This window comes from Corapipo altera, unplaced genomic scaffold, assembly GCF_003945725.1.
Source record: "Corapipo altera isolate COAL_440 unplaced genomic scaffold, ASM394572v1 57, whole genome shotgun sequence".
Classification (NCBI taxonomy): domain Eukaryota; kingdom Metazoa; phylum Chordata; class Aves; order Passeriformes; family Pipridae; genus Corapipo; species Corapipo altera.
The window spans coordinates 4,371,650-4,398,808 of NW_020884905.1; the positions used below are offsets into that span (position 1 = coordinate 4,371,650).

The 27,159-nt window shown below is 37.4% G+C and overlaps 1 protein-coding gene across 2 annotated transcripts; it reads right to left on the minus strand.

Annotated features, from left to right (window-relative positions):
• Positions 1 to 1,328: 1,328 nt before the first annotated feature.
• On the minus strand, positions 1,329 to 26,623 carry ZNF326 (zinc finger protein 326). Of its 2 annotated transcripts, XM_027651838.1 has the most exons (13): positions 26,511 to 26,623; positions 25,935 to 26,009; positions 20,187 to 20,313; positions 17,733 to 18,138; positions 14,906 to 15,104; positions 13,145 to 13,179; positions 12,108 to 12,195; positions 9,740 to 9,857; positions 8,613 to 8,760; positions 8,219 to 8,318; positions 6,900 to 7,030; positions 5,872 to 5,967; positions 1,329 to 2,052 (listed from the first exon to the last, which is right to left on the minus strand). In XM_027651838.1, the coding sequence occupies exons 1-13, from the start codon at positions 26,524 to 26,526 to the stop codon at positions 1,891 to 1,893; spliced, it is 1,701 nt and encodes a 566-aa protein (XP_027507639.1). In that variant the 5' UTR covers positions 26,527 to 26,623; the 3' UTR covers positions 1,329 to 1,890. The 2 variants fall into 2 exon arrangements, with proteins under 2 accessions (XP_027507639.1, XP_027507640.1); XM_027651839.1 differs by lacking the exon at positions 25,935 to 26,009 and having other exon boundaries at positions 26,511 to 26,620.
• Positions 26,624 to 27,159: the final 536 nt, after the last annotated feature.

Genomic DNA, 27,159 nt, shown 5'->3' on the forward strand with positions numbered 1-27,159 from the left:
CAATTTAATTCTCTCCGACTAATAAAGTAGCCATAGACAAAGAGAAAAAAACTCACCACTTGCAGAAATATGGGCAGCATCTCAATTCTCTTAACTACTGCAAACAAGTTCTCATACTAAAGCTCTCTCCAATTTCTAGAACACTGATACACTTCCTGTTAACTTGTCTGGGAAGAGATTACAAGATGCATCTCTCTTGTAAGGCAAGAGACCTACAAGTAGAACACAAATAGCTGAGTGACCAGCTTGTAAGGCAGAAGGGGAGTTACACCTTAAAAGTAATGCAAATATCAATCTTGATCCTAGCCTTAAGATTGAGAACAGGAGAATGAGTATTTAGAGGTCTAGGGAGCCTTTTTGTTATTATAAGCTTACACAGCTAAAAGAGATACTGTTCAAACAGCTGAAAGCTTGAAACATCTTTCAACCAACCCATGCAGCTTCTGTTTCCAAGCTGACACTTACAGGTACAACAATGTAGTCTACATCATGCTGATTTTTTAAAATAGAAATAAAAAAATATAAAGCCATAAATAGGAGGTCAAGACACCAAACTCAGTTCCCTCTCTTTCCTCATGGTGTTGTATCTTCTACTCTCAAAGTTACACTAAAAGGCAACAGCTAAATGACTGCAATGCACAGCATTCTTCAGAGATGATTGCTACTAGGCTGTTAGGTAGCCTAATATCTAAGTCAAGTACTCCCCCATAACATTTGCACACTTCCCCCCATTGTAAAATTCATCACTGAAAAAGCAAATTGGTTTACAGGTGAGGTTAGAAGTATTGTAATACCACCTCTATACAGTGATGACTATTAATTAACAAAAGGGCTCTCCAACAGAAATGTGCAACATTATACGTATGATCAGATTTTTAAAAAACAATCCCCATAAAGACCACCAGCGATTGTACAGTTACTTCTGTTACATTACCACATCTAGGGAAAAATAATGCAAGTTACTTTGCTGCACTTAAAAACCGTTAAATCAGACATTTCAGTTCTCATTAGTCAAAAGCTAGACTAGCAGGAATTGCAGAAAAAACACAGGTGTACTTAAAAGTAATTTCTAAGATAGACAAGAGTACACCACATGTAAATATACAGAAAACACACTTCCCCAAGATATGCTATGAAGGCTCAAGTCCTTATCTCTCTTTAGGTGGAGACTGAATACATCAAAAATTAGCAATAAGTAACACAAGTCACTGAGATGCAACTACAAATTTTAAATAATTTCAATGACAATATCAATCAAGATCTAATTGGAAACCAATTTAGTAGTCAGTAAAGGGAAATTCTTGAAATACTTAACTACAGACACTTTAAACAGTAACATTTCTTAAGTGTTTTATTGCTACAAACTGGTACATCTTATCACAAAAAGCTACAAGGCATTATAAACACATACTCTATTATACAGAGTGCAATGCAGTTCCCCAAACAGCCACACTCAACAGCACAATTTTTGAAGTTACTCATTCTGTACTAAGAGGTAAATATTATAAGCTTACACGATAAAGCTTTTAATGTATTTACCCCAGAGACCCACCTTTCTTTTCAACTGATTAGACCAAAAATTATTATTATATCCAACTTTCAATACACACACCAAAAAAATAGGATGCTTAAAAAAATATACAACACAATGTTCTGATCAGCTTTAATAGTCAGTTTTCTATAAAAAGCTCAACTAAAATAGTCTTAATTTCATTTTAAACAAAATCAGAAACACAGAGGAATTATATAAACAAGTTCTCCATGGAATGGAATGCATGCAAATGGTGGGGAATCTTCAACTTCATTTGAGACTATTAAAAAGTCTCAGCCACTTTAGAGTAGAAATAAAAAGCTGGCTTGTCCCCCCAATGTATTTTTATTTTCTTGCACTTAGTTATCTTCAGTGTGGTCTAAAGTGAAGTCAGTTTGTTCTTCAGTTTCTTCCTCCTCTTCTTCCTCCTCTTCCTCACCCTCAGCTGGCTCATCAGCTTTGTCCTCTTCCTCTGTCTGCTGCTCTTGAGCCTGATCATTAATTTCAAAAGGATTTTCACCCTGAAGCAGAAGGTTGAAAACAAACACTTTGATATTTATTTCAAGCACAAAATAAAATACTCTTTTTCAGTGAATGAAAGGGGCAGCCACTAAGAAATGCTACAGTATTTTATACAGGTTTTTAATAGTTGGGGCTTTTAGCAAGAAAATCAAGAGGCTTGATTTAAAATTAGCAATACCACATTTTTAGGTACAAAGGAAACTGGGATCCCAATAAAATCTTTTAATGCAAGTAGAAATGGCATTGAGAAAAAGCCAAAGCATGCCACACACAAACTTCAGTTTAACTTCCACTTTCAGAAATTAAAATTACATGGTTAAGTTTCAAAATGCTTTTACTAAGAACTACAGCTGCTACCTTCTTCTCCCTGATTACAACCAAATTGGAACTGAAGAGTTTTGTTCTGCTTTGCCTGATGTACAGTCTCTATTCGCTCTATCAAAAAAGACAAACTCTTCAGTAAATGAAACCTAGAAATAATTACATTGAGTAGCCTGAACTTTATTCCATTGTTGATCTACAAAGATTATCAAATAGTTTTCTCAGTACCTCAAATACACTGGTATTCTAGATTATTTTCTTAATTTCATTCAGTACAAGATATACCTCAGCTTTCACTTGTTTCAGATGTTTAAGAACATGAAAAATCGATAAACAATGAAGAATAACAATAAAAAGCACTAGGAGTTTCTTGGCTAAAGTTCCTTTCATATTCAAACATGACAGAGCAAGTCTGATCTTAACATACGACAGCAACCACTAATTGCACCAAGACTAGGATTTTAAGAGTATCATTTAGAAGACACAAAAGAAAATTGGGAGCTAGGTCCCTTGTCCTTTTTTTTTTTTTCACTTCAGTTACATTTTTAAGGCAGAATCTTTCAGGTGGCCACTGAAAAATTAAAAAAAACTATAAAAATATTCAGCAAATGCCACTAAACAAAAGCTTGGCTTCAGTGTTATTCTAAAAATCAAGACAAATCCTAAATTCAGATTCAAATTCAGATTTAACCCAATGAAAGCAGAATTCTTTGAGACCATGTTATTCCAAGTCCCTGGATAATTCTATGCACACACTTTGTAATGGTCAGCCTAGAGTATTCAGATAGTAATGTCTGCTGAGCCCAATCAACTCATAGCATAAACAGAGACATAGCTTCCACATATAAATGGTAACATTTAAACTTCAAGAATAAGGTAGCATTTAAACTTCAAGATACTAAGTTTGGCTTTTTTGAGATTAGATTCTCATACATAATGGTCAAGCACATAGAAAGCTGTATCAGATATCAGAATTTACCTGAGCCCTACGAAAAAACAACAAACCAAACCCTCAGGTAAAGCTCACACCATTTTTAGATGATCCACTACTACTGACAAGCACCATCAGGCTATGGAACACCAAGGGGTATTTCACTACTTCAGGTAACAGTGCCCAACACTGAAATACCAAAAATACTAGCTCAGGACGTTGTTTCATGAAAAAAAAACATACAGCAAAGCAAGTGCCCAAATTAATTTAATTCCAACATCTATGGAAAGCATTATGAAACAAAAAGACTGATGATCCAAACCTTAATTCAATTAGGATCAGTGTAACTCTCCAGAATTGCATTCATCTACCTTCCTTTTTGGACAAAAGCTAAATTACTGGGTTAAGAATACTTCACCTAGTTAGCTTCAAATACATGCTCACCGGGAGACCTTACAGAGAGAAAAAAGGTGTATTAAGAGTTTCATATGTCCTAACAGAGAGCATTGTTTCCTCAAAAAAGGAAGAAGGTGGCCTTTCTCTGTAAATGATTCACAAGGATACTGGAAGCCTGATACAAAAGGAAAGATTTAAATCCTCTTATGTCTAGGCTAGGCATAATGACAAATTGTATCTAAAGAATGCACTTCTGAAAGGACTACTTCCACACTCCTGCAGACAACTTCTGACTGTCCCTGTCTATTGGGGACAAGCTACAGAGAACTGTTACACTTCCCTCCTGCAGAGACTGTACGTTGCTGCTGGCTAGCCTAGCAGAACTGGATTTAGCACACTACTTCTGGCTGAACAGATCTCTACACAGTAGTAACAACAACGACAAAGTTGCTTTCTCCAACTGTTTTTTTAGAGAAAAATGCACTTTTCGAGTTCTCAAGCTAAGGAAAAAGTTACTGCCATCGAGGGGAAGATCCTAATTATCCTTGTTAACCGCTGAAAACAGCTTGTTTTAAGATGTAGGGCAGACTGTATGGGGAAACACTTCTCCCCACCCTCCAACCAAAAAAGGCCAAAACTCAAACAAAAACAAACGAAAATCCCCAAACTCAACATTCTCTTGCAAAGTGTTGTCTACCCTGCATATGCAGTGCGGAGGGAGAAAATTCAGAGCAGGGAAGTCCCGCAAAGCTGCCTAGTTTTGTACCAAGTGGCAAAAGCGGGTCATTAGTATGACAAATGCCTTTGACAAAAGTAGAACAAAATTTCAGGTCAGCAACTCCTGAGGTTTATGTATCCCTATCGATACATTTTAACATAAGCAGAAAAAAGATTTTTTCCTTTCTTATTACACAGCTTGGTTTCTCTGTGCATATTGGGAAGTTTGTTCTTTTAATGTGTGCCCTGGAAGAGGTACATATCCCAAATACAGTTGAATTAGGAAAAGCTCATTTTCTGTTGAGACTAGTACTTCCTGCTAGAACTACACCCTGCTGAGACTAGTAGTCATCCAACTCTTTACCACAACTAGTATTTGAGACCCACCTTGCCCCGTTGTGGTTTCCTGTGAAAAATTCTGTTTAGGTAATTTTGATTGCCCCCTGTCGACTCGATGAATGGCAAATTTCCATTCTCCCTTTTACCAGTCTCCCACTAGGGGGCTGTATGGGACAACACATGCCAGGCACAAGGAACACCAGAAGAGGTGGCTGGAAATACAGACAGATATTCCAGGCTCTGGTATTTGGACATTTACAACCTTCTCTTAACAGATACAGAACAGTCGTCTGAAACTGATTCACATGCTCATCCCTACAGCATTTTGCAGCACACGGCTAATCTGACATTTTAAATCACAATTAACTTGGGCACTGGTTCATACCTTGCCATATTTACTCAAGAAAGTATTGCTTTGTCTTAAAGAGTCTATTGTTTGGCACAGGTAAAATCATAAATCAATTAAAAATAATACCAGAAACAGCTAACAATAGTATTACAGAAAGAGTCATTTAGCAAAGTGGCCCAGTAGAAAAAACCCTGTATTTTGCTAAAATGAATTTACCTGTTTCTAAGGCCACGTATCTGCAACACAAGCTGCCATGCCTTTTGAATTCTCTGATCTCATCAACTACTGTTGTAAGCTTTCCTTTTTGTATGCTGCCATCAACCCTAGAAATTCTATAGAATAAAAAGTAGCTGAGTCGTATGCGTGTTATACTTCAGTACAAAGCCACATGATGGAACTCTTGCTTCTAAATGTAAAGATGGACTCAATTGTAAAGTAGTTTGTGCTCTACAGTTAGCATTATGAATAAAGACACTGTTGATGCTTTCCTAAAGGTTGACTTTCCTTTCTAGGAGCATCTAATTAAAAATTAAAATACAAATAAGGGGTAAATAACAACCAAAAGCTGGTAAATCTGAAGGTGGTAATTTTTGCTGCAAATAAATTTATCCAAGACAATGATTTTAGACCAGCAGAGTACATTAAAAGTATAATCAATCTGTGAGCTACCTAACAGAGAGAGCACAGAGGTTAAACTCCATCAACATGGAGAAAATGGTGGCGTAGTAAACATTACCAATTACTTTCTTTCCATTTGCATCTTACCTTCACATACAGTTCATACCGTGCCTTGACTATAGGATTATTCAATATACTGGTGGCAGTGAGAACACTCTCCCTTTTTATTTGTTCTCTGTAGGCCTAGGAAACAAATTTTACAATGAATAACTATCACATACCTCTTACAATTGTCACATAAATTTGAATTCACGGTCAGTTTCTATAAGTAAAATAATGAACATATTGCAGCATGATCTGTTTGTTCTTAGCACTTAAGTCCAAATTACATAATAAGTTCAATTAAGTTTAGTGGTGTTTATAGTTTGTTGCTTTAGCTTGACCAAAATATATTCTCACATCTTGATAAATAATGAACTGCAACCAGAGTTATCTGTTCTCATCTACAGACAACACACAGGCTTTTCCATCACAGCCTAGCATATTATTGAAGATGACCCTGCTCATTTGCAGGGTCCCTTCCAACCCAACACGTTCTATGATACTCCACAATCACAGAAGTTCATATATAAACAAAACATTACTTTGGCAATCTTGCTTACTATGATGCTCATGCTTCTCTTTCAACACTTCTACCAGTCTTAAAAGTATATAATTATAAATTACAACAGTGACAAATACCACACTACTGCTAGTTCTAACCTGGTCTCGCTTTTCTTCAAATTAAAAAGATAACAGACAAGAAAAAAAGAGGCACCATGTTTGTCATCTTGCTAGAAACACATGTATTATGTTTTGCAATTTGAATAATTTTTCCAACAGTTAAGCTCAGTAAAACAAATTCCCATAAAATAAAAAAGTCATTCCCAGTAACTTTTCCATGACTTGCTACTGTCAGTTCTTAAGCACACCAACATTTCATTAACTGAGGGTGCCTAAGCACTGGCTACTTCATGAGATCTCATGCTTACAAAGTGAAATAAGGACATTCCAGTTTTCAAGAGGATAAATCACATCAGTGAGAACTTAGAAATTACTTGTACCAAGAACCAAACATTTTTCACCTACTATTAGATTATGCTAGCCCTTTTGTTCTTAATAATGTCATATCTTACTTGTTTTCCTTTTATGTGATCAGGAGATTTTAAGTGTTGCTGAACAGAACTGTGCAATGCAGGAACATACACACTGCAAGCACTGCAGTGAACAGTCTCAACTTTCATCATATGGTCATCAGCAGTAACCCCTGCCAAAGAAGATGCAACAGATCATTAACACAAAATGTGTTACTCTAGGCAAGTGGAAAAGCGCATTATTTATTTTATACTCAAAAATTAGAGCTCTCAGTTGTTAAACATGTGAAACTGAACCACAGGGGCTCCCTAAGGGCAATATTGAAGGAGGAAGTTTTTCACTCAAATTCTCCAACTCCACTTCTCCACAGACTATACATGAGATCCAGGCAACGTACAATACACATTTTGATATAACAAACAAAGCTTGACCAAAGCAGTTGCATTTACTTTACCTCTTATAAGAACAACTAATTTATTTCCTTGTCTCCCTTCACCATCAGGAAGAAGCACATGAACCCAATTCCTCTTGCACTTTTACATATTAGTGTGCTAATAAAACATTCTCTTCACAAAGGCAAACAGGCCCTCCAGTACTCAAGGAAAGTACACAAACAGAATTTGTGAGATTGTTAAGATGCTGGCTATATTCATTTTAAAATAGCCTTTAGTATTTAAATTCAAATTAAGTAGCATTCAAATAAAGTTATTGCTTAAAATAACAGTACTCAAAAGATGTCTCCTCTGGCTCTAGCACATATTTTCAAATCCCTCAAGAAAAGAACAGAGTGGGAGAATATGGCACAGCAAGGTGGGTACACACGAAATGCTGTAGAAAACTGCCTGTACAGTAGCCAATGGGAAAAATATTCAGGTTGAGATGCATCTCGAGTAGCCAAGAACGTGCTCAAACTTTCGTCACTGTCCCTCAAAACCACAGCAACTCTCCTATTTACATTATCCAAACCCTTGCCATCATATTTGACCATTATCACCTTACTGCTTTATTACACTCTTTCGATCTACCTGCATCCACCTGTTGCGACTCCTCTTGCGTTATACTGAGTAAGACTGTGGCAAAGCCCACATAATTATGTTTGTCAAGTACCTAACACAATGTTATCACACCTTCTGACAAGGCTACCTGGATAGCAAACATAAATAAGGTTTGCTATCTCCTGCTGTGCTTACATTCCACATTGTGTCAGAAATGAAGAAAGGTATCCCAACCAGGTACAGAAAAGGTGGGAAAACTGACTATTTTAATCCATTTTATTAAATCTGAAGACGAATGAAAGGATAAAAAGACAAGGAGAGCCCCACAGTATGCATTTTCACTTCACATAAAGCACATCGCTCACCTTCCATTATATCTTTTTCAGCAGCCTGAGTATTTTCAGTTTGGTTACTTGTCTGTTGCTTACGCATAGCTGTCTTCTTGAATTTATTCACCATACACTCCTGCAGAGGATCACAAGAAGAAACTGTAAGACATCTGATCTACAACTGTCTATATTCCAATAGGAATTCAGAAGAGCTCTGTCACTTCTTAAGGCACTACTTTCACTTTTTACTGTAAAAGTAACAGTATTTTATGGACTCTGAATTTGCTTCAACTTTTAGTAATATGTGCTGCGACAAGTCATCTGCAAAAGGAGTAACAACAATAAGTTAAGCATATTTTGGAAATACATGGTAAATTGTAACTATATTCTCATACAGAAGTATTATATAGATCAAAAACAGTTGTCTTACATGAAGAAATTCCATCACTACTTTGTCAAATTTGGTTTGCTTCTGGATATGATCCAATGTCTCCTGGTGAGCTGCACTCTCCAGATGTGCCTCAATTTCTTTTTCTTCAAACGTTCGAAACTTGCAAAATGAGCAAGTAAATGCCATTCTATTAAGAGAAATACATTAAATATTACTATTAAAAGTAAAACTCATCAAGACTATGTGGACTTGACACTTTTTTCAGTGAAAAAGAAAAGAAAAAAGCTTGTATTTTTCCATTATAAAGGATAAGTGCTACAAGAATCAAATATAAATCAGGTCAGCGCCAGAGCAATTAATTATCTATGCAGAAGATACAAACTGCTGAAATCAGAAGCCAGGCATTTAAAAGCCACATTATTCTGTGAGTCTGTCTACCACAGTTCTCTAGTTCATGTCACCTTTTGTAATACTTCTCAAAGGCAAAGAATCATAGTCCAGCCAGGTCATGGTTTCCTAATTACAAGTAGTCAGAAGAATTCATTTAAAGCTCATTTTCCATACAAAACCTATATAATCTTTATAACAAAATAAAACCTCCTCAGTACAATGAGGAAAAGACAGTAATGTTATGATATATACAGCACTGATATGGAACATTTTGTACAGTGCAGCCCACTGGGCTGAGGCAAAATTAAGAAAAGTTACAAAACTGCGTACTTATTTTTGTACCAAACAGTTGACCATATATATATATATATACACACATATAAAACCAGAATAAAGTCAACTTCTGACAGCTTCTTAAGTCAGTATGAACATATACTTCAAAAGGAATACCATTCTAAGCTACTTCTCAAGTGTGCACTTCTGAGGGAGAAGGAGTGAGTAAATTGTGCATTTTCTGATACAACAGTGGTCCCATGAAATGAATTTGGGTGCCAGGTTTTGGCTTGAGGAGGGTTTTTTTCCTTATTTGGGTTAGATTTTTGGTTTTGTTGGGGAGTGGGGGAAGCTAGGGGGTGGAAGGAGGTGGGAGGTTTTTTTCCTTGTTTCTTTGTTTCATTTTATTTTCCTAAATCAGTCCAAAAGGGCTTTCAGGAAAGAATATGATGCATAAAGGAGAAGTAAAAGACTGCACACGACACAGAAGTTACAGCACAAACCTGTATCCATCACCATATTTTTCACTGTTTTTTTCCCTTCTACGCCTTTGCTTCTCTCTTCTGGCCTCGATTCGCCGCTTTTCTTCTTCCTCACTTTTAACTTCTCCTCCTTTGCCATCTTAACATGCAATACAAAGATTAATAAACAAACCCAAACCAAATGAACAACAACAGTAAAAGTACCTGTCTACCCTGTCTCCTCCACAAACACCTCAAAATGCAGAGAAAGACTATATACTGACATGGTTCAATGGCTCGCTTAAATGTCCTTAAAGTTTTGCTGTGTTTTCCTCCTCTAAAGACAACTAAGTTAAACATTTGCTTTCAGCAATGTCCACTTAATAGCTAAGGGTTTACATTCTAGGTTACAGTCATAAAAGCAAGGAAATTCAGAGTTAGAACAAATCCTTCCTTGTTGTTAGGGTTTCCTAATTATTAGAGGTCTCTTCAAGTGACTAGGAAAGGGTGACTGCTGGAACCCAGGGAGAAACACACTGTTTAAAACTCTCCCATGTTTTGAGAGAACCATTGCTACAATCCCCTTACATAAAAAGAAACTATGTAACAGACTCTTCTGCTGAGAAGGTAGTTTCCAAAACCAAAAGTTTTCATAAAGGAGAAAAGACAGTGTATCTCCAACATATGGTACCGAAAATGAACTCCAACAACTTTATTATTTTTCCCCACTAGACTTCACTTATTTCACAGAAAAACATTCCAAAGATTTTCAGCTAAAGAAACAAATCAGTTAATGAGGCAGGGTGGGATGGACAAGGACAGACAGACTCACCACACAACAAAAAACCCAACCAAACCTTCAGAGAACCTAATTAAATTACCACCTGGCACGTAAGTGCGAACAAATAAATGAATAGAAATTAGTTTTGCAACATTAAAGACTTCCAAGGACACTGACTTTCTGCATAAGAGCACTTATGTTTGCCTTTCCTATGTCTGCTTTAAAACTCCACAGACAAATGGAAACAGAGTATTATTCGGTGAGTAGGTTTAGAGCAAGAAAAAGAGGAACACTTTGCTCTCTTTTGCAGTTCAACCTTAGAACAGAGGTCAGCCTCCAGGAAATCTACCTCCATCCAACCAGCAACGGAAAGGAACATACAGCAGCATAATGCAGAAAACACCAAGACTTGCAAAACACACTGTGGCTCTACAAGTGTCACTGTGTACTGAAAACATTTTCACTGACTAACAGCTTACACTTCACTCCTGATTATCCCAAGGTTTTTCATTCTGTAGTGAAGAGTTTCAAAATGTACTGTGATCCAGAGAGGACATAAACTCCATCCATAAAATTAAAAATTCAAATTGAAAACAACAAACAACCACCTACTCACAGAGGCAATTCCCATACTGCTCTCAGGATTTAAATTTCACTTCGTGCCCTACCACCAACCCTGGAAATGTGCAAATGGTCCCTTGTTTTACTGCTGTAAAAATCATCTGGTATGACATTCTGTGGAGTGAAATGGCCTCTATCTTCTCCCTCAAACTTCAAAATTCAAGGGCCTGTCCTGTTAGAAGCTGGGGAATGGAAGTCTGAATCTACATATAAACTAAGATTCCCACTTTCCGTCAGTGTGCTTATGCAAACTTTTAAAAAGAAAGAAAACCTGCACAATTTAAAAATAAACTAAAAAATATTTACTATTACTTCAAGAAAAGAAACACTCGTCACCTGGCCGCAAATTTCCAGCACTCCTTACTACCAGATTCGACTGCATATGCAACAGGACAGCACACACAAGGAAAAGGAGACTAAAAAGAGTTTCAGCCTTAACACTGGATTTCTTTATGTATGTGTCTGAAATTACCACAGTTAATTTACACTTTAACTGATTTTATGTAAACTAGTAATAAACCTGTTTCATTAAGACTGTACATGAAACAGATCCCACATTCTTAACAGCAGCTCTCTGAGTTAACTGAATCCACTTTTATAAAAGTGACTCACCTAGGGTTTAAGGGTGAGGTTGATCAGCTAGTGGGATAAATAATAGGATATGGGTGAGGAACCAGTGGGATTAACAACATTCAAGCAACAGAATGGTAGTTAAGACCATTTACATTAGTTTCACAAAAATTAAAACTAGTCAAACAACAACATACAGAGATGATCAGAGATCATAAACAGTAAGCATGAGAAAAACCAAGTGATGGATGGATGATAGAAACAATCATCTTTTCCATAGCCTAAATTTATAAATGCTTGAAAAACAAACAAACAAACATAGTCATGCTACTGAATAACTATTAGAGATCATACATACAGGCTTACTATATCTATTCACTCAAAGACTTACAAATACTACACCTACAATACCTTACCTGACAAAGTAAACTGACTTACCTCCAAAAGTCTGATATCCAAGATCATAAGCATCCCTTGTAAAGTCTTCATATATAACAACTGCACCACTTGTATCAACTTCAATTTCCTAATAAAGTTAAATCCATAAATGAGGAAAACCAAAACAAAAACACCCCCTAAAACAATGTCACTCTAAATCCAGAAAGGCAGCATAAATTACCTAATTTTCAATAATCTGTTACTTGCTATTTCTATGAAACATGACTACAAAAGAAAGTGAATTGAGTATCTTCTTGGACTCGGTGAACAAAAACTTCTAGCTCTGCATTACTCCTTAATGCCTTATAGCCTTAGTGAATTAGTTTCACAGTCAAAATCGTCTTCTACATAAATATTCTGACTTCCAATCCAGACTTCTACTTAGTTGAAAACGTGTTAATACCTCCACTCAAAAAGAAGGAAAACACCATTCCAGTATTTCAACATGAAACCAGGAGATATATATCTGTATACACACACATACACATGTTTAGCTTTCTAACACATTCTTACACAGTGCTGCAACTGTAGTGGAGACTAACCTTTGTACCCTGTCAGAGAACAACTTTTAACACTGGTTCTTCTTTTATTTACCCTCTCTCCTTGATATGTCTTATGGCTTATCCATTCCTCCTCACTTCTGTCTAGCAATCTCCTTTGTATTTAATTTCTCAACCCACCCAGGAGATCATAAGTGTATGAGTTCAAGCTGTCTACCTGTGGCAACGTGAGAAGCATTCACATGAGAGCTTCTCTGTGCATTATGAGAATAGGGAGGGCCTAAAAATGCACTTTAAAATTTATTTTCCAGGCTATCTGCACTAGCTGTATCTTGTCACTCAAAATCAGTAAGGCTTTCAGACTGGCATCAAAATAAGACAATTTTAGACAAAGTGAAGAAAAAAAATGTGTTTAGAAAAGCTTATATAATTTAATGTTCAACTTCATAACTCTAGCTTAGCAATTATTTGCCTTAAGGCATACTATGCAAAGTTCTCAAAGGTTCACAAACATTTTTCAATTCCGAGAATCTTTACCTCTATAGTAGAATCCTGGAAAGACGTCTTCATGTCTATTAACACAAAATGAGAAAGAATTCAAAAGCTCTGTCACTGTTAATGCATTTTAAGACAATAAGATATTTAGGAAAAAAAACCATAATCCTTGTTATGCAGGTAGGATGGTCTACATTTACAATTTATCATAGTTTAATAATACGACTAAACATAAAATCAATTATCCTTAGAAATATAAATTAAACACTTAGAAGCAGTCACCTATATTTAACTCCAAAAAAGAAAATCAAGACTGAAAGGACAATATAATTTTGAGATATATTTTCATACATACATTGTATACCAATTGCATCATATCTTCTGTTAGTTGCCACCTACTTTTTAGTTTTCAACTACATGATACGGCTTAGGGCATCTTTCAGTTCAAGTTTCAGAAATTGTGTTAAACCACTCAACAGTTTCTTGCCCCTAATCTCGGAGCCTGCATTCTAGCAGGTGCTATCTGTTCTACTTCTTAAAGTAACCTCAATATTATGTAGTATATTGGTCCTTGGATTGTGGAAATCAGTGAAGGGGATCAGATAATAAACTAGAAGCGTTCTGTCTGAACACATCTTAGAAAAGAGAATGTACAAAAGTACTGGAAGAACTCAGATGCATATTCTACATTTAATCATAACAAAACTAATAAGACCACCAATAACATTACCTATAAAAAAGGCAGAGAAATGTGTTCTATACACCCAGTGCCTGAAATCTGTACAGTATTCTTGACGTTACAGTTAAGGGAACAGTTTTTAAATAAACAGTAATATATCAAGAACTACAAAACCAAAAATAAAATTTAGACATGAAAGTTTCTGCCAAGTCTGTGCATTTACCTTGCCAGCTGTGAGCTACAGTAACGTTAAGCTATTTTCAGATGTGATTTGAAACCAAGCTATATAAAACACTGTAGATCCAAATTACTAGGAAATTACAAGCACAAAAAACTAAAATCTGACTGCTGTACGTACGGATCATAATATTTAATACTCAAGTTTACATTCCCTCAAAGCAAGTAATTTATTCAAACCTCATTAGTGACTTTTTTCTCCAACTCTGCCTGCAATATCAAAGTTACTAGAGTTGTAGGGCATCTTTATGGAAGAAACCAAGCATCACTAATACAATTTGAAATTTATATTTACAGTTTGTCTATCACATTTAAGAGTTCTTCTTGTCATTACAGCATTTCATTTGCAAGTGGGAGCAAACTCTTTCTGCCTTTCATAAATTATTCTATAACAATGTTCAGTGTTTTCTCAGTTTGCTTCCCTTTCCCCCTCCTCTTGACCCACGCCTTACGTCTTTATTGCAGCTGATGCACTACTTTTAATATCCAAAGAATCTGGACAGTGGCGCCCAGGCTCATGCAAGAGCACATTTTAATATCTGTCAGGCATTGTCACTTAAGACAACCTGAAATTTCAGAGACCTGAAATTATTTTCAGTGGTGAAAATTTGCCTCCAGGAAGTATCATTATGAAGTCTCAATGAGACAGTCTTCAACAGTACATATCTGAACCCATCAAAATATTCAATGTCATTCAGCAAATTACTGTTGCAGTAGAAAAGTTAGATGAGTGTATTCACAGAATCTGTTGTGGACTACTTTAAAGGTGGAAAATAAAGAATTACAAAACAGCACATACAGCCCTCTTTCTGAATATTAAAGCTAAGTCATTTCTAATGAATAAATACAGTAATCTAAATTTAAGAATTTTGGCACTTATTACTTACTAGGCGATTTTTTCTGACTCAGCTTCAAAATAGGTTTTGTCATTTTGGGTTTCTTGATGAAAGTCCCACCAGGTTTGTTATACGGCTGTGGTATCATTTTTCTTTTTATTCCTCTTGCAGCAACTGCTGCAGGACTGGGTTTGTTATGATAGTCAACGACAATCCCAGGTCTGTGCATTCCTCCAAAGTCTGCCATATGCTGAAAATTTGCAAAATGAAGAGGAAGGTATTAGTATATGAAATCAATATAAATAAAACAACTACTTGGTACAACACAACTGTGAATGTAAATAAAATCTGCGTTCTACAGCAAAATGCAGGAGAAACTTAAGCTCCTGGTCTGATGTTCTGTTGTGCAATGGCTTTGTGGGTGTTTGTCCAGTAGAACGAATATGTCTGTATAAACTGCGTTTCTGCTTATTCAGAACCATTGTCCAGGCAATGAACATATCTTTCAAAGTTCATATCTCAGCCTACTATCTTGGTTACTCTCTTCAGATTCTCTAGATGATGAAAGACATCTCCCTCTGGAAAAAAACCAGAGCTAAACGACTCAGTTTTCAACACTAAAAAGGAAAAAAAGCTTCTTTGCTCTGCATCTTATGCCAAATGATATATCAGTTATTTGAAAACTGAGTAAAGAAAGTTGTACAGTGTGGAAAAGAGATTAACTGAAAGAAGATCGTTCTTTCTTTTACTTATCTTTCCACTGAATTCAATAAAAACAAAATTTTTAAGTTGGGCCTGGAGAGAGTGATACAAAAACATGGCACCAATGGGAATGAAAATTCAGCTGAAAGACTAAACCTTTCTACTATTTCTAAAATTACGTACACTCATTTGTGGACACTTGTATATGAAAGTTACCTCTCTGAAGACATGGAATAAATGAGTAATCTGAAGAGGGAAATTTTAAAAAGTGCTAACATACTTCTTAACTCAATTATTTGATTAATAAAGGACAGAAGAAAGCCCACTGACTGGATGGGTGACTTGGATAAGCAGAAATATTTGTATTTCCATGAGAAGATAATTAATATTACACTGTCAAAAGAACATTAAAAATAACTTAAAAATACTTGTGAAAAGTATGACTTTTTTAAAGTAAATTTTAAATGACAGATAGAATGTACCAAAGCCAGCACTTTTCTTTATCAGAAGTCCATGCACAAGATCACCATGTTAACTCATTTAGTTGAGATAGCTATAAACTACCTAGCATGTACATTTACACTGGACACATCAATTTGACATGAAGTACGCACTTGGATCATTTCAAGTTCGGGTTTTTTTTTAAACAGACAATCTACCTATTAAAGGTGCAATGCATTTTACATATGGTAAGTAGTTTAGCCCTTACATTTTCCTTTATTACATAGAAGACTAAAAGGATAAATTTCAAAAGCAAAGTAAAAAAGAACTCAGTTGTAACTGCACAAAGCTTTCAGATCTAAATGAATTCTGAAAGGATGGAACTGAGGCTTAAGAACATAACACTTTCAGCGTCACAAGTAGAGAAACAAAGATTAGAATCTATTTCTCATACCATGCTGCATGCTACCTAACAGCCATGTGCAAATCTGAGCTAAAATTTGAATATGGCAACTACAATACTCAAGGATGCTGCAAAGTAGACTTTCTGGAACAAAACCACCACGCAAATAGGCATTTAAAAGACCCAGTAAAAAACCAATCTTCCTCTAAGCTTCAAACTACAATAAGTTGTATGGTTTAAAATTAAAGAATCACTTCCCAAAGAAATATAGCACGCTTAGAAATTTTAAAAGATAAGTTATACCTACAGGCACAGGGAGGAAAGTGTTCACTGAACTCTTCATACTTTAAAAAACAGCCAGAACTGGTATTACAAAACCAAGACAAAGGGACACCACCAACTTAAGTTAGTACTTCTGTCAGGTTGGTAAGTTTTTTTATTCTCTTCTGTTGTGTTTTTTCCCCCCAACTCACTTAACATCAAGCATTACTTCTTCAAACTGCGATCCACTGTTTTGCATACAGTTAATCATGCTGTTCCTTGGACACAGTTTTTACATCCTACACTGGAACGGAATCCACTGAAAAGGAGTTATAACATAAATCTTCAAATCTAATTAATACAAGTAATAGGACTAGGCACACTATGTGGAGACTGATTTCAATTCTGTGAAAGGACCTGATTTCAAATTGATGATGTCCCTTTAACCATGCTTTAATTTTGAGAAAGAATCACTGTAACTGCTAACCACTCACCTTTGCCATTTTCTCCCCATCACCCTTCCAATATACAAGTCAGAGTAAGAGTTAAGATTAAAAGAAGACTTGATGTTTAATAAGACATGTATTCAACACACTAAAGTATTAGCTAAACTTTGGCCTTTACAGAAAACAAAAACTACCCTAGCATTCACAACCTGGGTTTTATTTTTTGCTTATACATTGCACCTTTAACCTACTCAAAACTTCAAAAGACTTTGAATTCAACTTTTACAATATTCGAGAATTTCCCCACCAGCATCAGAGATGCTAGTGTTTACAAGGAAAAATGAAAGTCCTTTTAATCCCTTTTAGACCAAACCTACTACTTTTATCTTCACCTTTCAAGCAAAAGGAGAGATTTAACAAACCTTATCAACTAGTCTTCTAGAAAGAGGGACTGGGTTCTACTTGAAGACAGCTTCAAAGGGATAAACAACATTGTCAACCATGATAGTTTGCTTGGACAAAACCCCCACACTGTACTGAACAGTGCATTCATTTTAAAGCAGTGGTCTTGAAAGGGTTTAAAAGAGTGTCTAGTGAAAAGAATCTGAAAAGATTCTGTACTTACTCCTCGGCCTCGGCCTCTGCCTGTTGATGGTCCTCCAAAAGCATCATAGTTTCTGCTTCCAAATCCACTTTCAGGATAAGCAGGCGTTCCTCTCCCCCGAGAGCCTACAGGTGCAGGCTTCATATGGGGTGAAGAAAAACTGCTGTAGGAAGAGTAACTCTCTCTTCCTCTGTCCTCCATAAACCCAGGCCTCAATTTTGAACGGGAGTAAGGTGCTTCCCAGCTAGACCCGCCCTGGTTTCTACCTCCGAAAGAGTCAAGGCTATTCCGGTAGGAGTTGTCAAATCGACCACCATAACTACCTCCGAAGCGGCTTTGTTCGGGTTCATTATAACCATAGCCAGATCTGTACAGATCTCGCCCACCCAGAGAAGACCCGGAGTCGTAAGACTCATAAGGTCCAAACCTGGAAAAGTTGCACAGTGAGGAGAAAAAAAAGTAAGCTTACTAATGTTACACATTACAAAAGACAAGTTATCAGTTGACATTTATCAACTAAAATCAATTTATTACTATACTGGTCCGTACAGTCGTGTTATTGTTTAATCTTGATTAGGGCTGGGCAATTCACACTATGACCAGACAGAAAGCTATCTGAGTCATTTTTGCTACAAACAATTCTAAAGTTCAGTATATCTGAACTTTGTTTACTTAAAATTTTCAGCAACATGTATTTACTAAAACATTATTAGAGCCCAGCCCTAGTCTCACGAAAATAATCACCTGCAGACATTCATAGGCTAGTCAAACTCCCCTTTCTTCAAAATCATACCCTCACAGTCTAACAGTTAAACAGCAGTTAAAAGGCGGCTAAGTTCTGAACTGAGAAAAAAAAAAATCTTTTGTTTTTTTAGTGGTACAGTTGTGAGTCTTAAGTACCCCACAGTTCTCATTTTAAAGGAAAAATACACGTGCTCTTCCATTCACATTTGCAGGTTTTGGAAATTTTCTTCCCTGTAAAATTCAGTCTCCCAGTCAAAAGAGTTCACGGTCCTCAGTATATCCAGATTTCACTTGCAGACCATTAAGTCTAGCAACTCAGGATTTTCAAAGTCTAGCCAGTGCATGCACAGTGGACACAAACAGTCCTTGGAATTTTAGAGTAAAGTAACAAGGAGCTGAAATCTTTAGTTATGCCTGGGGTGGGAGCAGTGTCAGGCTCCAAATCATCAATATTTGTAACCACTTGGAAGGGAAACACATTAGTGTCCCTGCTGGGTTATAACAGGGTGATTCACAAGGCTCTGGGAAAGACAATCCCTTGACTGATACAATGTAAACTAAGAGAGACTCAACTTATTAACTGTATCTATAGTAAACTGAATGCCTTAATTTTAAAATATGTTAGTCTCAGAAGACCCAAAACTACACAGAAAATGACACTAGAAGATGACCATGCACAATAGTAACATAACATGGTAAGAGACATTTTGGTGTTCAAGTAGTCATTGGACCTCAATCATATGCAGATTACTATATGGTAGGTACAACTCATTCCTGAATCTGCTCAGAATTTTCAGTCAGCCTCAACGTTCATTATTGAACAAATTATACTTAACTAAAATGTTTAACAGAACCAAGAAGCAAACCACAATACTTCTCCAGCCTCCCTGTTTTAGTACTGTCCTTTTCCAGAGGCACCACAGTGACTACAGACAAGAATCATACAGTAGTCTGGCTACAGCCAGATAAAAATTCAAGGGCGCTCACAAGAAAACCATCGTATTATCTAAGTTTTCTTTTCATTCTATCCCCTCCAAGATAGGATCACTACTCTGAAAAGCATGTTTCTTTGAATACAATATTAAGACCTAAATCAAATCAGCTGCTCCCTACTGTTTTTATCTGAAAGAGCAACAGTAATAGAATCCTAGCATGAAATACACAGCTTTAAGACCACTGCATCAGAATTTTTAGTTTTAGACCAATCCATCTTAAAAAGCAGCCCAGAACATGCACACAGTTTCGAGTGTAATCAGTACCTGCCAATGAAATAATCTGGACATGACTTTCAGATTCAATACCAAGATCATTTGAGCAGTCCGCATTCAAACCAACGAACACATACCCTAAATGTTCCTTGAAAACGGAATGTTGATAGATTCAGTCTAAGGCACTAAACCAGTCAGGTCTAGTCTGCTATGTCAAATATGGTATGTCAGGCCAATCAGCTACAAGTTGCTAGTCATTATTGAAAAACAGAACTTTTGCTATTTTCATTCAAAGACGCATTGTTTCACTGTCAAACTTTTCCACAAAAATGCTGATTATTACCAGAATCCAGCTCTTACAGTCTAGTATTTGCCAGTATTTATCAGACATGAAGACTCAGAACGGAAGCGTTCATACAAAATCGTAACAACATGCCTCAGGAACACTTAAGTTAGAAGACAGAATGATTTTAACCTAAATTGGATTTGATCAATTCTTGGGACAACTGAAGGATTATTTTACCTGTTACCACCACCACCACCTCCTCCGCCTCCACCTCCATGACTCTCCATCCCATAGGATTGGTTAAGGTAAGAGTCCATGGATCGTGGGCCACCATAGCCTCCATGCCCATAATCACGGTCCATGTCTAAAAAAAGAGCAGAAAAATGTTTATAAAGAAAGCAAGTGAGAAGTCTTATTAAGTAATCTAGTTTAAATTCTTAAGTAAAAGGTTTACTCTTTGCCATGGTGCTTACAAACAAAATACAAAATTGCCAATTGCAAAACAATTTTGACACTGTGCTTAGAGAAGCCATGTGTCTTTGCCATTATCTCAGCACGCCACAATTGGAATCAAGTTCGTATTTTTTCCCCCAGTAGCGAGTAACTCAGGATTATTGTTCCATCAGCTGGAATCAACACAAGTTAAATTAAGAGAATTAAATGGAGACACCTGATGTAGAATATGACAGAAGTTTGTGGAGAATTAAGACCGCTTATGACCCTTTAATAATACACACAAGTCACAGGCATCTGTTTTCTCTATCCAAGGCCATAGAAAACCTTCACTCACACTGACAGAGACCTTGGGTCAAGGTTACAAGCTGTCTTGCTGCAGTACAGACTCTGTATATAGGTTACAGTCAAACAAATTTATTTTGTCCCAACTTATTTCTCAGCACTGGAAGTCCTATGTAAAAGTAAAACTCATAAATTCAAAGCACTAAAACAGTGTCACAAATCTGCATAAGTATGATCCACTGTCCTTCTGGAACATACACAATTTGCGCTTCACTAGCATTCTAGAGGTCAAAACTGTTTCCCAGTACCAATCAACACTAACTTTTGGATAATACAAAGAAAACCTGGCAAGTCAAGACTCACACAAAAAGCAACACAGAGAAGGAAAATGGAATGAACACAGAATAGACAAAAATAAATTTACTCTGACAAGAGAGAGTATTTTATACATTTCTCCACATGTAAACCACTGACTTTTCCAGGACAATTAGCTCACTTGAAGACATAAGAAATTGTCATATTGAAAGAAACACAGTAATTCTGTGTGCATATCATTTCATGAAAGTAACTGTAGTGCTGAAAATACCTATATAAACTATATCCCATTTGTACCTGTTTTTTATTAGCACCATGTCACTCTAACTTACTTTCTCATGTCTATCAACAAAAATTCTGCATGGTAGTATTGAGGTGGTATTGAGGTGAGTGTATTACTTTTACACAGATATTATTAGCATACCTGAATAAAGACTCCAACAAATAAAGACCTCCTGTTGATTTTTTTTTTTATTCTAATGATCATAGGTACTTTATAAAAAATTAAAAGATGATACTTCTGGAAAAAAAACAACTTTAAACATGGAAGTCACATTGCACCTTTTTATATGCTGAACGTACAATAAAGATTCAAAAATCAAAGCACAAAAAAAGCTTTTCAAAATACTAATCATGTAGCACAACACATCATCAACTTGAACTGCAAAAAGAAACGGCTGAGGCTTCTAATAAAAGCAACAGGTGTTCCTCTCTGGCTTGACTGAATGATCTGCCACCTAATCCAGTACAATACCCTCAAGACCATATACATAAAGATGCAGGCCAGCAAAAAGAGGAAGGTAGTCAACAAAACAAACTCAGATTCCCAGAAATTAAGGTTAGATGATCCCATGGTCAATCTCAGATTCAGGATGTTAGTATTTTTAATACAGTATAACTAATAACTGACATTCTCAAAACTGATATACCTGACCTGAAAGCACCCAATAATTTATCTCAGCTTCACCTGCTCCCTATTATCAGCAGGCCCTAAGAGGGCACAAAACCAGTGGGGCTGAGTTGCAGAGGTGAATCTAATCATCCAACAAGGAAGAACACAACATTCTGCCAAGATCCCTCCCATCGCAATGCAATTCTACTACAGTGTAGTAAGCAGGGACCAGTGTTGTCCATATGTCAGAAGTTCTGTATTGGAAAAACACAAAAACATTCACAGGCAAAGAACTCTTCCAAAAAATGGTTCGAAGCATAGTTTTGAAATAAATTTTTAGTCTAAAATGTTTAGCATCAAAGCAAATACTTAAATCCATTCTACAATCACTTCTGACATCCACATTAGCTCAACACTCTCCTTACTCATTCACAGTCCATGTTATATAACAGCAGCAGTCTTGCTGTAGAGCTATGCCAGTCCCTAAATCCTCAAATCACTGCCTTTAGGACATCACCACCTCCTCCCTAACAGTGAACAACTTTCTCATCCTTTCCAGACTCAGTGCACTGCATTTACCTACATTATAATACATTCATATTTGAAAATGGTTAACAGGGATACAAAAGTACAAACATGTGAAGAGAAATAATCACTTGAATGATTAACTATAAGAAACTGGAGGTAGCAAATGAAACTTACAAGTAACAAGCTAAAGAGTTAATTAGATCCTTTTTCACAAAACAGATATACAAGTACCGGAACTGAGTAACATGAAGTTACTAAAAATTTATATAGATTTAAGACAGAAATTGGATAAATCAACTGACAAGAAATTCAAAGTATGTCAAACACAAACACTATGTCTCTGGCTCAGAAAGTCGCCAAGCTGCAAACCAGTGAAGGCATATAAACATCCTAAAGGAGTACTTGTGCCACTTGTTCCACACCCCCAAACACAGTGACATACGGGATATTGGTGAGGTGGGACAGACACATCTTTGATCTGATGTAATGAGGGTGAACTTGTGATCTCCTTCCGACTATTTCATGCACTATTCCACACTGCTGAGCAGCTAACCTATCATTCCAACCAGAGGCCTCCTGGTTCAGCCACCCTGTCAGCTGCAAACTTCACCAAAGATTTCTAGATTTTATACTTCATGTCCAGAGCCTGACAAAGATACTGCATTCAAATTAACAAGCACAGTATTTCTTCAGGTATTAAACTTTTCTTTACTCTGAAAAGTCTGTTCTCCAGATAGGTTTTACCCTAAAAAGGGAGAAAACATACAAGATGACAGTAAATATTCACTTAGATGAACCAAAATTAAAAGGACTTTAATTTTTTAATATAGTAACTAAATAATAATCAGTCACCAGCAGTAGAGATATGCAAAAGTTCCCTGTCCATGCAAATTATTCAGACTAAATGTGAAATTTCTTCACATGCTAAGAGAACACGTGTTTAAGCACTAAAGAAAAAAGTTAATTTTATTTTAAATAGTAACTGTTTATCAAAGAAATTGTTGAAGAAGTATTATATCTGTGTATCTATGAATAAAAAAATATGAAAAAACAGTGGTCCGTATTTGCTTCTAAAGTTTAAAAATAGAGTGAATCTCTGAACTGATGAAGGCACTGTCAAAGTATCTTAAACAAAGAATTTATTAAAGGACTAAATTGGGTTTTGGTATCTGCAGCCTCTTGCATAAATACAGTGCACATGAATGAAGTGTTGAACTGAAGTACAGAAAAAGAACTTGCAAGAAGAACTATCTAGTTTTTAATTTCTATATCATACTTAAAAGTCTACTGATATAGACAAGAGAGAAGAGTTATGTCAAAGGTGAAAAAAATATTACCTCTAAAAAAAAAAGAATGGGACACTAAAAGACAAGTTTAATTTACAAATTAAGATGTTAATGTAGAAGTATTCCTTCAGATTAATTAAAAAAAAAAAGAAGCCATATCTGGTGGAGAAATCATTTAAAATAGCTGCGAAATAAATCTCAATAGCCAATAAAGAAAAATCAAAATGTCTTTATGAAAAGAACTAAGAAGTTAAAGACATACTAGATAACACTCAGAATCTCTTGGCACAACGACCCTATTTAAAAAAAAGGTTAAGATCAGAGAAAATTCAAATCATATTTAAAGTAAAAAGAGAAGATATCATTTTCAACAGTGTTCTCCATGTGAAGTATATGAAAAGGCTAGGAAAATGAGAAAGGAGAAAGATCTTTCAGCAATAAATAGTAAATTTAAAAACCTAAATTTCACTATATTTTAAATTCATAATCCACAATGACTGCAACAACCTTAAGGATCCACTGTGCAATAGGAAGCAGTATTTTTTCCAGGCACATTACATTTTCATAACACTATGACTACATTAGGATCACAACCTTCTCATTAGGCCATTTTCCCTTCCAGATTAGAAGGACAGTAGTTGCAGTAACTAAAATATTAACATGAATAGTTAATATTTCTGTTAATAATATTTACAGAATTTATACTGCAGAGCATGTCAACCCTGTCTCAGAGTCGTCAGCGAGGGACAACGGTGAAATTACAGAAGTCATCAGACATCCAACTAAAAGTGTTTCTCACTGGCTAAAAGTTTCCAACAGTAGGAACCTTGCCAAAAGCTCAAATGAAAACTGGACAAAGATGAGAATTCCCAGCATCCATCCTATGTTGCCATCTACTGGACCCCCACAAAACAGCCTTCAGCTCCCTGGGCAGAACTGGGGTAAGACTCTTTTTGCATGCCTTGCTCATGTACACACAGTGCATAAACAGTCATTGTAAAAGTCTCAAGCCACATACATCATAATTAATTTTTTTTAATAAATACAAATAATAGCTTAATTATCATAATGAAAACTCATATTACAGAGGTACATAAAAGGAACATGCTAACTGTAGAACACACATTTGATTAGTTACTTTCCATAGGATGAGCCTGGATTCACTTTAATACTACTGTCACTAGATCTCAGAAAAGCAGGTTCTGATTAACGGTTACAGTGAATATTCCAATAAGACATTTAAGCTGCCACTTAATAATAACTTTTTATACTAAAAATCAGAATGACATTCAATTAAGAATCAATATAGAAAATTAAAAAACAGGGACATCGATTTAATTTATTTATTTTACTATAATGAAAGATAAATGCAAAATAATATCATTGGGGGAAAAAAATGTTAAGACTCAAGAAATGTATCACAAAAATGATTATACTGCAATCAAAGATGCATCTGTAATCCGATGTGTTATTTCCATCCAACAGCCAGCAAGAGCATCAAGAGATCCAACAGCAAGCGCTTATTTGCCGGCATCTGTAAATGAAGCTTGGGTACAGTTTACAGTAAAGTTTTTATATTAACATCCTTTTAGTACTTGACTGCATGCTAGCAAGAGATGTCAAATCATTTCTTGAGTCTTACTAAACTCACAAACTTAATCATCTTACAAAAATACGTACATTCCTTTTTGTTTTATCTGTTTGGTACTTTTGACAGTGCAAAAACGAGCTAGCTTTTGGTGTTTCACATTTACTTTATATGCTTCCTATATTCCTTCCCAAACTGTTAGTTAGGGTAAACTTTATGAAAAAAAGTAAATAAAGAAAACTCAAGTAGTTACAGGTTCTGGGGCTTTTTCTGTGTTTGTATAAAAGAAGGGGAATAGCCTTTCTTTTCAACAGTAGCAAGAATCAAATACAGTACTTTGTAAGAAAATAGTTATGCAAAAAAGGCATCATCATAAGAAAAGTCTGTATTTCCCCCCCCACCCCCATCCCCATTCTTTGATCTCACAATTTTGATTTGGAACGTGCAGGAGTTCATGTTGACATGCCCAAGATGAAAATCAAGTCTCACTCCCAGACAGTTATAACTCCTCCAGAAAACAACATGTGCACTTAAACCATGTTATGCACTTTTAACAACCCGTTTGCTTTTCGTTTTTGTCAACACTGACTGTTCAGCCCCAACTCTTTTTACAGGTTAGACGTATTTATAGCTCATACCTGAGACTGACCCACTGGGCATGTTCACACCACAATGCATGGGGGTATCTGGGAATCTCCAATCTCTGTCTTCAGCTGGAGAGGATGGGTCAGTGAGAATGACTTAGTGCTTAGCAAGAGCTGGAGGGGAGAGACAGGGAGCCGCAACAAGAGGCGGCTCTCTCTCCTGTCGGATCTCCAGGCTCCTGACACGACCCCCTCACAGAGCTCGCCCCGAGCTCCCCCGGCTCTGCCCGCGCCCCCCCGCCCGCCGCCACCGCCCCCTCACCCCCCGCTCTCCCCGCGCCCCAGGGCGCCTCGCCCCGCGGGGCACCGCCCCCGCCCGCGCCCCCCGCCGCCCGCGCCCCTCCCCGGGAGGGCCCTCCTCCCGCGCAGCCCTCCCGCCGCCGGCCGCCGCCGCCGCCGCTTCCCCCAGCCCGGCAGTGGCGGCGCGGAGGAGGACGAGGAGGTGGGTGAGGGGAGCTCCGTCCTGCGCGTAACAAAGCGGCCGCTGCCATTTTGAGCCGCGGCCGGGCCCCGCAGCGGCAGCAGCGGCGGCGGCCAGGCCCTGCCCTTGCAGCAGGGGCGCGCCCTCACCTTCCCCGTAGTCCATGGCGGCGGCGGCGGTGGCGGCGAGCGCTGCTCCCGCGGCTCCGGCGGCTCCAATGGCGCCTTCCACCACAACGCGGCGAGGCGGGCCCGGCGCGTAGCACGCACGGCCACGGCGCGCGCCGATTGGCCCGGCTGCGCGTCACGTGAGCAGGGGCCCGGGACGACCGCTCACAGCGCTGCGCGCGGCTCCTGGACCAACCGGGTCACGAGGGAGGCTGCGCGGCGGCCATTTTGAGCCCTGGCAGCCGCCATTTTGTGTTCTGGCGAAGGGCTCTGTCTCACTTGAGGCCGCTGCAGGACGAGGAGTGGCAGAACATCCACACCTTCAGCCTCCCACAGACATGCCCGCGGGCCCTGTTGAAGTGGCCGCTGCAAAAAACGCTCCCTTGGGGTCAGGCATTGCCTGGCGGGAGTGAGCCCTCAGTGGCATCCCTGCAGCTGCACAGCCTCAGGCATGAGGTGCCCTGCCAGCTCCCAGTGTGCACTGCTGCGGTGTTGTGCAAACCAAGTGGCTTTACAAAATAAACCGTTTATTTAAGCAATGACTCTCCCGTGATGCTTCCCCTTCAATGAACATAACAATATCAGTTTAAGGAAGAAAGTCTTTACTGTGAGGGTGGTGAGGCACTGGAAC

Excerpts from the sequence above, each read along its gene's own strand:
- ZNF326 (XM_027651838.1), bottom strand. Across the intron at positions 15,105-17,732 it reads GCAGAGGCCGAGGCCGAGGA|CATATGGCAGACTTTGGAGG; the intron begins GTAAGTACAGAA and ends GCAAATTTTCAG. Across the intron at positions 9,858-12,107 it reads TGGATATCAGACTTTTGGAG|ATGGCAAAGGAGGAGAAGTT; the intron begins GTAAGTCAGTTT and ends TTGCATGTTAAG.